Source organism: Sinocyclocheilus grahami, unplaced genomic scaffold (genome assembly GCF_001515645.1).
Source record: "Sinocyclocheilus grahami isolate Dianchi unplaced genomic scaffold, SAMN03320097.WGS_v1.1 scaffold1225.1, whole genome shotgun sequence".
NCBI classification, from domain to species: Eukaryota; Metazoa; Chordata; class Actinopteri; order Cypriniformes; family Cyprinidae; genus Sinocyclocheilus; species Sinocyclocheilus grahami.
Genome location: NW_015506404.1, coordinates 40,418 through 53,075, shown reverse-complemented (window position 1 = coordinate 53,075; position 12,658 = coordinate 40,418). Strand labels below are relative to the sequence as shown.

The window sequence follows — 12,658 nt, the reverse complement described above, 5'->3', positions numbered from 1 at the left end:
GGGTCAAAATTATACATTTCTCTTTTATGCCAAAAATCATTAGGATATTAAATAAAGATCATGCTCCATGAAGATATTTTGTAAATGTCCTACTGTAAATATATCAAAACTTAATTTTTGATTAGTAATATGCATTGCTAAGAACTTCATTTGGACAACTTTAAAAGTGATTTTCTCAAAATTTAGATTTTTTTGCACCCTCAGATTCCAGATTTTCAAATAGTTGTATCTCAGCCAAATATTGTTCTATCCTAACAAACCATACATCAATGGAAAGATTATTTATTCAGCTTTTTTTTATTTTTTTTTTTATTGACGCTTAAGACTGGTTTTGTGCTCCAGGGTCACATATGGTGAAAAATAAGAAAACAATGAAAAATGGTTTTATTTAAATAATTTAGATAATTAAAAAAATGTAACTTCTTTTATTCTAGTATTTCAACTAGGTAATATAAATTATACACTGTACTTATAGTTTTTGTTATGAATTGTCTTTGTTGTGAAATATGTCATGATTTCTGCCGTTCAAAATGGATGAAAAGCCTAAAATCATCACTTTTCTGACCGTTTCTCTCGTCACAGTGAACTGTATGAATAGATGTAGACAGCAGACAGATGGTTTGTGGGGAGATTGTTGACAGCATCTCTGTCACGTGTAGCAGGTTTGACCATCTGAACAACACTGATGCTGAGCAAGATGTTCATGGACTCTGAATCAATGTCTCAGAGAAGATTCAGCTTCATTCAGATCCAGTTTTAATCAGGCGTACAGGTCCATCATCAGAAGTCCAAAAGTGTTTATGGTTGGGGGGAGAAAAAACTAAACATGCAACATAAATAAATAAATAAATAAAAATATGTCATTAAATTTGAAAAAAGAAAATGTTTCTGTTGTCATGATTGTATTCCTATGTATTTACCTCCTAAAATCTCCTGTTTATGCATGCATGCAAGTCAAAGGAAGTGTTGGTAATACAGTTTTATTAATAATAATATTGTTCATATTTTTTAAAAGTTTACTACATTTTGAATTGTTCATACATTTTTATAATGTTACATTTTATAGTAGTTCACAACACTGTTTGACTGTAAATAAATGCAGCTTTTGTGGTCCGGGCGTTTTTTTTTAAACACTTTTAAAAATCGTAATTATTAATAATGCAATAAAGTGTAAATCAGCATAAAATGTATTAAAATATTTTACTGATAATGTGAGCATAAAATATGTCTTTGAAAAACATTACAAATTCTTCATTACGGAGAAATAATAATGTAAATCAGCATAAAATATATCGTTTTTTATAAAGATATCGAATAAATAATTACAAACTATAACTATAAAGATATTTATTATGCACGTTTTAATAATCAATACTTGCATAATAGATATCTTTCAAAAACAAACAAAATCTTAATTATCACAAAATAATGTAGTAATCAATGTAAAGCAGCATAAAATAAATAGTGATATATTTGATTTTGTGAATAATTCATACTGTTTTTAGCGTCGGTGAGTATGAGATTTCTTTCAGAAATATTAAAATATTCATAATCATTCCAGACTTGTGACCAGCATATTTGCATATTATTTACAGTTTATTTGTTTTTTCCATGTAACTGTTGTTTGGCATTGCTGTAATGAGTTCCCATACTGTTCTGCCTTTAAACGATGCTGATTCAAATGCAAACGACTGTATTACAGCAATGAGAGTCTAATGAGAATTGCCATTGAGAATAATGAAACTAATTCTACTGTGAAAAAAGGGCCCGAGCAAAACGCCTCTGCAAAAGAGGAAGTGGTTGTTCGCTTCCTGTTCTTCAGGCCTCTAAATACCGCATGACGTCAGTTTTTCCACTGACAGACACTCACATGCACACATCTAAATAGAATGTTATGCTTCTACCGGGGCAATAAAACAAGATCTGCATTTTTAGGAGAGGCAAACGTAAAGTCAGTCACCTCAACTCACACTGTACCTCATTTTAACAACTAAATCTATATGCCATGCTTTCTATTGCAAACACATAAGAAATCATTAAGTGTCAAACCTCACCTCACTCACTCCCGTGTGTTATAAGAAGCTGTTTGGTGAACGTACTCGTGAGATCATGAATAAAGCTCACATTAGTCACAGATGAGTCATTTACACATGATATAACATTTGTGACTGTGGCCTTGCTCTTATGTGAGAACAAGCCTCTTATAGACGAACAGCGGGACTCCACTCAACAGCAGTCAGTCCGCTATTTTGCATACACTACATAATTACCTTCATTAATAAGTCATTTCATGTTACTGAATGTTCAGATGAGTAGGTGATGTGCATTCAAATATGTGTTGTTGATACATGACTCATAGTTTCATAATATTTGAATGCATTAAGTTATCTGTTTAGTGTTAGATAATGTTTGTCGTGTTGACATTTTCATTCTTAAAAATTATTATAATTTATACAATTATTATACTAAGATTCTCCTTCTGTGTTTTTTAATGACTATTTAAATTTTTGCCTTTAGGTTGTTAACATAAGAAAGGACCCTACAACATTTATATTTTTTATATATTGACATTTTAGCATATTTTATATTTGAACATTTTGAACATTTGTATTTTATGTATTTATTTTTCATTTATCTTTCATATTATAATATTCTTTTATATTTACATTTAATCTTTAAGGTGTTGACATAAATAATGATCCAAACACGTTGTCTTTTTTCATTATTTATTTATTTATTTATCATTTTTTACATTTTATTTTATTTTTAAACATGGTATCAAGTTTCACATTACACAAAGTTTCTCCTCTTTATGTTTGTATTTTATTTGTAATAGCTATTTAAATTTTTGGTGTTGACATAAGGGAGGACCCTATACAACATTTATGATTTACTTTGTTAATACTTTATTTTAAGGTGTCCTTGTTACACGTTACATGTACTTTCTATTATAATAACAATTAATTGTGCATAATTACATGCAAGTAACCCTAATCCTAACCATAACCATATAGTAAGTACATGTAGTTAATTACTATTACTCAGAATTTAAATGTATAATTACACTGTAACAAAGACACCTTAAAATAAAGTGTAACCTAAAATACTAACAGAAAAGGAATATACAGTATTGTATAAATTAGTATAAATAAATTGTATAAAACTGGTTTAAAGAGACCGGACACAAGTGTGAATGCAGTGGAATAATGAAACAGTGTTTGAAAATAAAATAAAAATGATGAAAAAGAAATTAATATAATAATAAAAATATAAAATTGTATAAAGTAAAGATTACACTTTATTTGAATGTGTCCTAGTTACAGTGTAATGCATTTAAGTGCTGAGTAATATTAATTAACTACATGTACTTACCATATGGCTGGGATTAGGGTCTGTCTTACAGTTACTTGCATGTAATTATGTGTAATTTGTTGTTGTTATAATTCTAAGTATGTTACAAGGACACCTTAAAATAAAGCGTTACTGTATTTTATTTTTAATAAATATTTAAATGTTTGCTTTTAAGGTGTTGACATAATGAAGGACCCTCCAACATTGAATTTTTTTAATTTATTTAAATGTATTTTTAAAATAATTTTTACTTTATTGTATCATTTTATTTTTAAACACAGTATCATTATTTTATTTTATTTTATTATTTTAATTCTATTTCATTTTATTTTAATTCTTTATTTATTACTATTTCAGTGCATTCACACTTGTGTCCCGTCTCTTTAAACCAGTTTCACCATCTTCTGAATTTATACGATATATTCTTTTCCTGTTAGCATTTTATTTTTAATAAATATTTAAATGTTTGCTTTTAAGGTGTTGACATAATGAAGGACCCTCCAACATTGAAAATGTTTTTTTTATTTAAATAAAATTTTTTTTTTAACTTTATTTTATAATTTTATTTTTAAACACAGTATCATTCTTTTATTTTATTATTTTAATTCTATTTCATTTTTATTTTAATTCTTTATTTATTACTGTTTCAGTGCATTCACACTTGTGTCCCGTCTCTTTAAACCAGTTTCACCATCTTCTGATTGGCTAATTTATATGATATATTCTTTTCCTGTTAGCATTTTATTTTTAATAAACATTTAAATGTGTGCTTTTAAGGTGCTGACGTAATGAAGGACCCTCCAACATTGATACATTTTTATTTATTTATTTACATTTTTTTTAAACATTTTTTTTACTTTATTGTATCATTTTATTTTTAAACACAGTATCATTATTTTATTTTATTATTTTAATTCTATTTCATTTTTATTTTAATTCTTTATTTATTACTATTTCAGTGCATTCACACTTATGTCCCGTCTCTTTAAACCAGTTTCACCATCTTCTGAATTTATACGATATATTCTTTTCCTGTTAGCGTTTTATTTTTAATAAATATTGAAATGTTTGCTTTAAAGGTGTTGACATAATGAAGGACCCTCCAACATTGATACATTAAAAATATATATAATTTTTACTTTATTGTATAATTTTATTTTTAAACAGTATGATTATTTTATTTTATTATTTTAATTCGAATTCATTTTCATTTGAATTCTTTATTCATTACTGCTGTTTCAGTGCATTCACACTCGAGTCGCGTCCCGTCTCTTTAAACCGCTTTCACCGAACTCTCTCCTGATTGGCTCTCAATGACATCACCCTGCGCTTCCTCCCATTTCTGGGCCGCTGTTGCTCTCCATCAGCAGCGCGGAGCTCCATTGGTTCAGGCGCACGTCAGTCTGAAGTGATACTAGTGCGGAGCCGCTACAAACTCCAACTCCATCACTGAAGACTGAAGAGAGAGCAAAGCAGGACGGGAGGAAAATGCTGCGGGTCTCCAGCGCCGGGACCGGCTGAGCGGCTCAGACTGATCGATTGATCTCAGACTGAAGACACTGCTGATAAACGCCACGTGCATGTAAGTCTGAAGAACATGTTTAACTGTTTGGAGTTGTTTAGTAATTGCACGGGATTGCTGAGCAGTCCCACCCCATATAGATCTATAGGATGTGTTTCATTCCAGGAAATAAGGACACATTTAATGCAGATGCTGTTTTGCCTCAAATCAAACTTCATTTCCATGCATTGCTGTCATGTGTGAGGCTCAAGTTGTGATCCTGACAGATTCTGTGCTGTGCAAAGCAAACCATCTGTAAATTGCATGCATTGTCACCGCATGAAATAATGATGATGTCTAGCCTCAGATGCAGAACCTTTCCATATTTTATTCCCAGCACGTCCACATGCCGTGTTTGGGAATGGGCTGCTGTGTGCTCCTTTGAATTTAACGGGGTCAGCAATTCGCTCCTGTGATGAGAGCCTATAGGAATCTATGAGATACATTTCCATGCAAATCCAAACACACGTCGGTCTGAAAGTTCTGCACGTCTCGTGACACTTGCACGTTTGCTGATTGAATATTTCGGCTGATTTGACTGTAGTGCTCTCAGCTGAAAGCCATTCAGCAGGTTCCCCTAAAAATGAGTGTGAAGCCCCTGCAGGTTGGGTCCGGGCCTGTGTGAGAACAGACTGTCCGTTTGACGACGCTACAGCCTTAAAAATAAAGCTTCTTTATTGCTTCCATGAAGAACATCCATGGAAGCTTTATTCTTCATAATGGAAACAGGTTCTTTAAAGGGTTAGTTCACCCAAAAATGAAAAATAACCTATAAATTACTCACCCTCAAGTCATCCTATGTGTATATGACTATCTTCTTTCAGACGAATCCAGTCGGAGTTATATAAAAAATTGTCTTTGATCTTTCAAGCTGTTTAATGCCACTCAGCGGGGGTTGCATTGCTTCAGTCCAAAAGAAGTGAAATAAAAAGTGCCCATCCATAATAAAAAGCGTCTCACACGGCTCCGGGGGGAGAACAAAGGCCTTCTGTATCGAATCGATGCGTTTTTGTAAGAAAAATATCCATATTCAAAACGTAATAATCACTTTAATCTAGCTTGCGCTCACTGTTGTACACGGAAGCAGTTCCGGGCGGATGACGTATGAGGTCGGCGTTGCGCATGAGCCGCTCAGAAGTAACGAACGCGGAAACGCAGCGGAGAGATCAAAACAAAACAACGGTCACTAATTAGAAGTACAAACCGAGGATTTGTAAAGAAGAATGTCGGAGGATTTCGATATAAGCCAAGAGGAGACTGGTTTTCCTTTGCTTAAGTAAGGAAACTTTGCTTCCTTTGCTCCTGGTAACAAACGTTGGTTTTCACGAGACTCACCGGCACATGCGCAGTGCTGACCTCATACGTCATCCGCCCAGAACTGCTTCTGAGTACAACAGTGAGCGCAGGCTACATTAAAGTGATTATTACGTTTTGAATATGGATATTTTTCTTACAAAAACGCATCGATTCGCTACAGAAGGCCTTTGTTCACCCCCCGGAGCCGTGTGAGACACTTTTTTTTAATGGATGGGCACTTTTTATTTAACTTCTTTTGGACTGATGCATGCAACACCCGCTGAGTGGCATTAAACAGCTTGAAAGATCAAAGACAATTTTTAATATAACTCCGACTGAATTCATCTGAAAGAAGAAAGTCATATACACCTAGGATGACTTGAGGGGGAGTAATTTATGGGCTAATTTTCATTTCTGGGTGAACTAACCCTTTAAGTCAGCGTTTCCCAACTCTGTTCCTGAAGAGTTGTCAGCAGTACATTTTGGATGTTTCCCTCATCTGTTTCATTTTCTATTATTATTTTTAATTTTAATTTTATTTCAAGCAGGGTAAAATTATTTTAGTACATTCACACTTGCATTCCATCCCAAGATCCAATCTGGTTGGCTAATTTATACAGTACATTTTCTTTATGATTGTGTTTTATTTTTTTAATTACCATTTTATTTTAAATAAAATTATGAAATTGAAAAAAATGAAATTATGAAATAAAATATGACTTTTTAATATAATTTTAATTTAATTTAATTTTTGTTTTATATCATTAAATAAATTTCTTTGATTTTAATATCATTTTAAAACTAAATAAGGTGTTGACATAAGGAAGCACTCTACAACATTGATGAATTTCATTTATTTATTTTAAAATATATTTTTATGATTTTAATGTTAATTGATTTTGTTTTTAAACACAGTTTCATTATTTCTTTGCATTCACACTTGTGTCCTGTCTTTTTAAACCAGTTTCACTGTCTTACTGCTAACTTATACATTATATATATATAATTTTTTTTTCTGTTTGTATTTTATTTTTAATTACCTCCAAAATGTTGATTTTTAAAAATATTTAAAATTGTATATTTAATTTTATTATTTCCATTTTACTTAATTACATTTTTATTAACAGTATCATTACTTCATTGCATTCACACTTGTGTCCCTTTAAAACCAGTTTCACTGTCTTCTGTCTTTCTGATTTTTAGAGTACATTATCTTTCTGTTTGTATTTTATTTTTAATGACGATTTAATTTTTTTAAGGTGTTGACATATTAAAAGACCCCCACAATATTTTCGTTTTATTCTAATTACATTTTTTTTTTATAATTTTCTAATTATTTTAAACTAATTAATTAATTAATTAATTTCTTTATTTAACACAATTCGAACATGTGTAGTGTTGGTGTGCTTTCAAAGAACTAGGTTGGAAATAAAAACACTTAGCTTTAGATTTTTAAGATGTTCTGCACATGGGTAACACAAAAATGCTTCTTCAATGGCATACCTGCGCAAGCAGCCTTCATTTTTAAATCCATCTCTGATTCTGTTGTGCTTCTCAGCGAGCAGCTTGCGACCGAGCGGACATCTGAGTTCTCCGTGGTGTGCCAGCCCTCTGTGGTCTCTCCATGCCTCCTTCTCCTCTAGACGACAGAATTGTGGTGGCGCTGCCAAGGCCTATACGACCTCAGGAACTCCGACTCCGCCTGGACACCAGCTACCTGGAAGCCACCGTGGGCACCGTGGGTCAGTCGACGGTCATCAGCAGCACCACCGTGGTGAAGATCCAGGCGTATATGCCCTCATCCAGCGGCTCCACGCGCTCGCTGACGTGTGGATGCAGCAGTGCCAGCTGTTGCACGGTGAGCACCTACGAGAAGGACGGCCAGGTCAGCGCCAGCAGCCCTAACCTGAACTCCGGAGTGGGCTATGGCGTCCCAACGGAGGCCTACAGTGCTCCCAGTCTCACCTCCGGCCTGAGCAGGGGCGGCATGCGGGTCATCCACCCCAACGAACTGGCCAAGAAGCTGACGCATTGCCCGCTGGGCCACCCGGTGGGGCCGGTGCCCGTCATCATCGACTGCCGGCCCTTCATGGAGTTTAACAAGAGCCACATCCGAGGAGCCGTGCACATCAACTGCTCAGACAAGATCAGCCGGCGACGGCTCCAGCAGGGCAAGATCACCGTCCTGGACCTCATCTCCTGCCGGCAGAGCAAGGACTCCTTCAAGGGGATTTTTTCCAAAGAGCTGGTGGTGTACGACGAAAGCACGGTGGACCCAGGCCGGCTGACGCCGTCTCAGCCTCTGCAAGTGGTTCTGGAGTCGCTGCGGAGGGAAGGAAAGGACCCCATCGTTCTGAAAGGTAGGCCTGCTGTTGAGAGTGAAGGTTTGGAAATGTTTTTTCATCCAACGTTTAGAATTTCTAAGAAAAAAGATACATTCTAAAAAGAATGTTGAGTGCACTGTTTAAAATAAAGTTTCCGAAAGAGTACTTTTTTTTTTTTAAAGACCGTTTTTCCTTACTTAAAGAACATTTGAAAAAAAATCTGAAGAATCTTTTGTGGAATGGAAAAGTTCCATGGATGTGAAAGGTTCTTCAAGGAATCGATCAAATGCTTTTTCTTCCAACGTTTAGAGTCCTAGGGCCAGATTCATGGAAATCTTGTAAAGAAAAAAGTTTTGTGAGATAAATTCTAAAAAGAATGTTCAGTACAAGCCAAGGTTTCGAAAGGTTTTTTCTTTTTCTTAGTCCGAAAGACATTTAAATGATCTAAAGAACCTTTTTTCACTATGAAGATCCTTTTGTGGAATGAAAAAGGTTCCATGGATGTTAAAGGTTCTTCATGGAACCAGTCAAATGCTCTTTTCATCCAACTTTCAGATTCCTGGGGGGAATTCCAGGGGGTATTCCTTCCAGAAGTAATATTATTACTTTACTTATTACTTTCTGGCAACAGTAATTAGTTACACTACTAGTTACATTACTTTTCTTTCACGCCTCACAGAAGTTGTAATTGCATATCTTCCCCATAAAATTCTTCTAAAATGTTACTAACAATATATTTCTGACTCATCATTTGATCAAAATCCACACTGGATCGCAGTCAGAAGTTATTACAAATTGTGATTAATAGTGACATTCAAATAAAAGTGTTGTATTAATCTCATTAATTGTCACGTGTAGCTTGAAGCTAATTGTAGCTTTAATTTCTCTGTTACCCATATACGATTATATTCCATAATGTATTTCATCAAAAGAAATCAGAAGAAAATGTTTTGTTCTCTAAAAAGGTTTTACATCTTTCCCAAAAAGATTCATGGCTGTATTAGATCAAAAGGGAGCTTCTACTATATACTGAGCAAAGGGTCTGAATACTTAGGACCATGTGATATTTCAGTTTTTCTTTTTTAATACATCTGCAAAAATGTCAACAATTCTGTGTTTTTCTGTCAATATGGGGTGCTGTGTGTACATTAATGAGGAAAAAAATTAACTTAAATGATTTTAGCAAATGGCTGCAATATAACAAAGAGTGAAAAATTTAAGGGGGTCTGAATACTTTCCGTACCCACTGTATATTGGGATCAGAGGGATGTGGTTGCAAGCCATGTAATACCAGAGTAAAGTTATGAAAATGATTAATTATAAATTATTAATTACTAGTAACTAGTTGTTGCCCAACACTGGTGTTTGACACATTTCATCACAATGTCTTTTAGTCATGATTGTACTCAAACGCTTGGAGAGAAAAAATGTATTTTTTTGAATGAAATTAATACTTTTATTCAGCAAGGAATCCGGATGGCAACAAAGTGACAGTAAAGACTTTTATTTCTGACATTTAAAATGTTACAAAAGATTTCTATTTCAAATAAATACTGTCCTTTTGAACTTTCTTTTCATCAAAAAATCCTGAAAAATAAAATGTATCACGTTTTCCACAAAAGTATGAAGCAGCTCAACTGTTTTCAACATTGATAATAATCATACATGTTTCTTGAGCAGCAAATCAGCATATTATACTGATTTCTGAAGATCATGTGACACTGAAGACTGGAGTAATGATGCTGAAAATTCAGATTTGCTTCATAAAAATAAATGACATTTTACATTATATTATAGAAAACAGCTATTTTGAATGTGAAAAAGTTTTTTTTTTTACAATTTGACTGTTTTTACTGTATTTTTAACACAGCCTTGGTGTGCAGAAGAGAATTGTACGGCATTGCACTTTTGCTTAATTGTATAATTTGTAATAAATTGATTTAGCAACTGTTATTTGAATGATATGAGGCTAGAACAGTAGGACTGTGAGGTGTGTCAGAAAACTATCCAGACAGTACAGTAGTTGTGTTACGTCTACAGTTGATCTGACCTCAGCTTGTTGACGCATGCAGGCATGTCCAGCTCCGCCATGTGTGTCCACGTGCCGGAGCTCCTGCGGCCCCTGGCATCAGCTGACGGGGAAGAGCCAGCTCTATTCTAGCCGCGCGAGTCTGTTGCCATCGTTTGCCTTGTTTGGCTGGCGTGGAGAGTCGAGGGACGAGGACAGAGCGCGTCTGTCAGCTGACGTCCCCTGCATGTATCTGCTCCAAAACCTAGGCTGGCATCATACGTGCGTTCTTTTCTGACGGGATGCTTTCTAAGTTACCTTGTTTTGGACAAATTATACATATGTGACCCTGGAGCACAAAATCAGTCATAAGAGTCAATTTCTTGACATTGAGATTTATACATCATCATTATTTGTTAGGATAGGACAATATTTGGCTGAGATACAACTATTTGAAAATCTGGAATCTGAGGGTGCAAAAAAAAAATCTAAATATTGTTGAAAAAGTTGATCAAATGAAGTTCTTAGCAATGCATATTGCTAATCAAAAATTAAGTTTTGATATATTTACAGTAGGAAATTTACAAAATATCTTCATGGAACATGATCTTTACTTAATATCCTAATGATTTTTGGCATAAAGGAAAAATGGATAATTTTGACCCATACAATGTATTGTTGGCTATTGCTACAAATATCCCCCAGCGACTTAACACTGCTTTTGTGCTCCAGGGTCACATTTGTGTTGCATATGACATAATCAGTTAGGCTGCTGCTTTAGGAGGGCAGACAGTAAGTCAGCACACTAGGTTTTGGAAAGGAGTCGATATGTCAGCATACGCACACATCAGGACTCTGTTCCAAATCCTAGTGAGCTGCCTTGCTGTCTAGTTCTAATGCAGCAGCCTGAAATGGAATCTCATAATTGGTTTGGAATGCTCTTCATAGGCTACAACATGAAAATGTGGGTTATGCATATAGCACTCCTCACACAATGTGCGGAAACCCCCTCACTATTGATTTCTATAGAGTTTGGTGTTAGCATGTTGTTAAGCTACTGATACAATACTCAACTTGGAAAATGTATATTATATGTATACAACTGAGGTCAAAATTATTGGTAAATATTTTACAATTTACTTTCAGTTGTTTTATTTAATGAAAGCTTAGATATTTGTGATTTTGAATTTTTTTTTATCAATAATTACATGAACTTTGGGGGGTTAGTGTATATTATATTATATTTTAGATGTAATTATGCAAATTATAATGTGTATCACCTAATATAATAATATATAATGTTTTATTTTATATTAAATAGTAATATTATATTATAATAATGTTTTAATATTATATTATATAATAATATAATGTAAATATACTTAATATTATTAATAATACTTCTGTAATTATAGAGATTGCATATATTATAAAATGGTAATTTATAAAATTATCAAATATAATTGTACTAATTATAATTTAAAGTATCTAATTTAATAAAATGTAATGTATTTTATATTATATAGTAATATTGTATTATAATTAATGATGTTATAATTATTATTAAATGGAGATTATATTATATTATAAAATTATAAGACAATTATACAAATTATAATTTATAACACCTAATTTGATATATTAATATTTAATTTAATATTTAATAATTATTTATATTACATAGTGATATTATAATTAATTATGGAGATTATTTATATTATAAAAATGAAATGGAAATCATATTACATTTTAAAATATTAAAATATAATTATACTGATTATAATTTATGACACCTAATCATATATAATGTATGATTATGTGTAAAATGGTCTTTTTAAAATACTGAATGAATCAATTTCTCTTGAATGAATTGCTTCACTGAGCTTGCATTGCATTCTGGGATTGTTTTCTCCAGGAAGGGTATATGCGATGCTATTCAGACTTCTCTGTCATTCTCATGCGCTGTGTGTGTGTGTGTGTGTGTGTGTGTTAGCGAGCATATCACGGCTCTTGCAGAATGCTTGCACACTGTAAAAAAAAAATCGGTGACATTTACGGTAAAATACCAGCAGCTGTGGTTGCCAGAACTTCACCGTAAAAAATATGGTAGCAACATTT

General features: G+C 33.3%; 1 protein-coding gene across 1 annotated transcript in view; it reads left to right on the top strand.

Moving 5' to 3' along the window:
- Positions 1–4,818: 4,818 nt before the first annotated feature.
- LOC107568217 (dual specificity protein phosphatase 10-like) overlaps positions 4,819–12,658 on the top strand; it is a 20,755-nt gene continuing 12,915 nt past the window's right edge. Inside the window, exons 1-2 of the mRNA XM_016254151.1 lie at positions 4,819–4,933; positions 7,767–8,568. Coding sequence (XP_016109637.1) covers positions 7,833–8,568 — 736 coding nt within the window. The 5' untranslated portion in view covers positions 4,819–4,933; positions 7,767–7,832. The remainder of the gene's footprint in view (positions 4,934–7,766; positions 8,569–12,658) is intronic.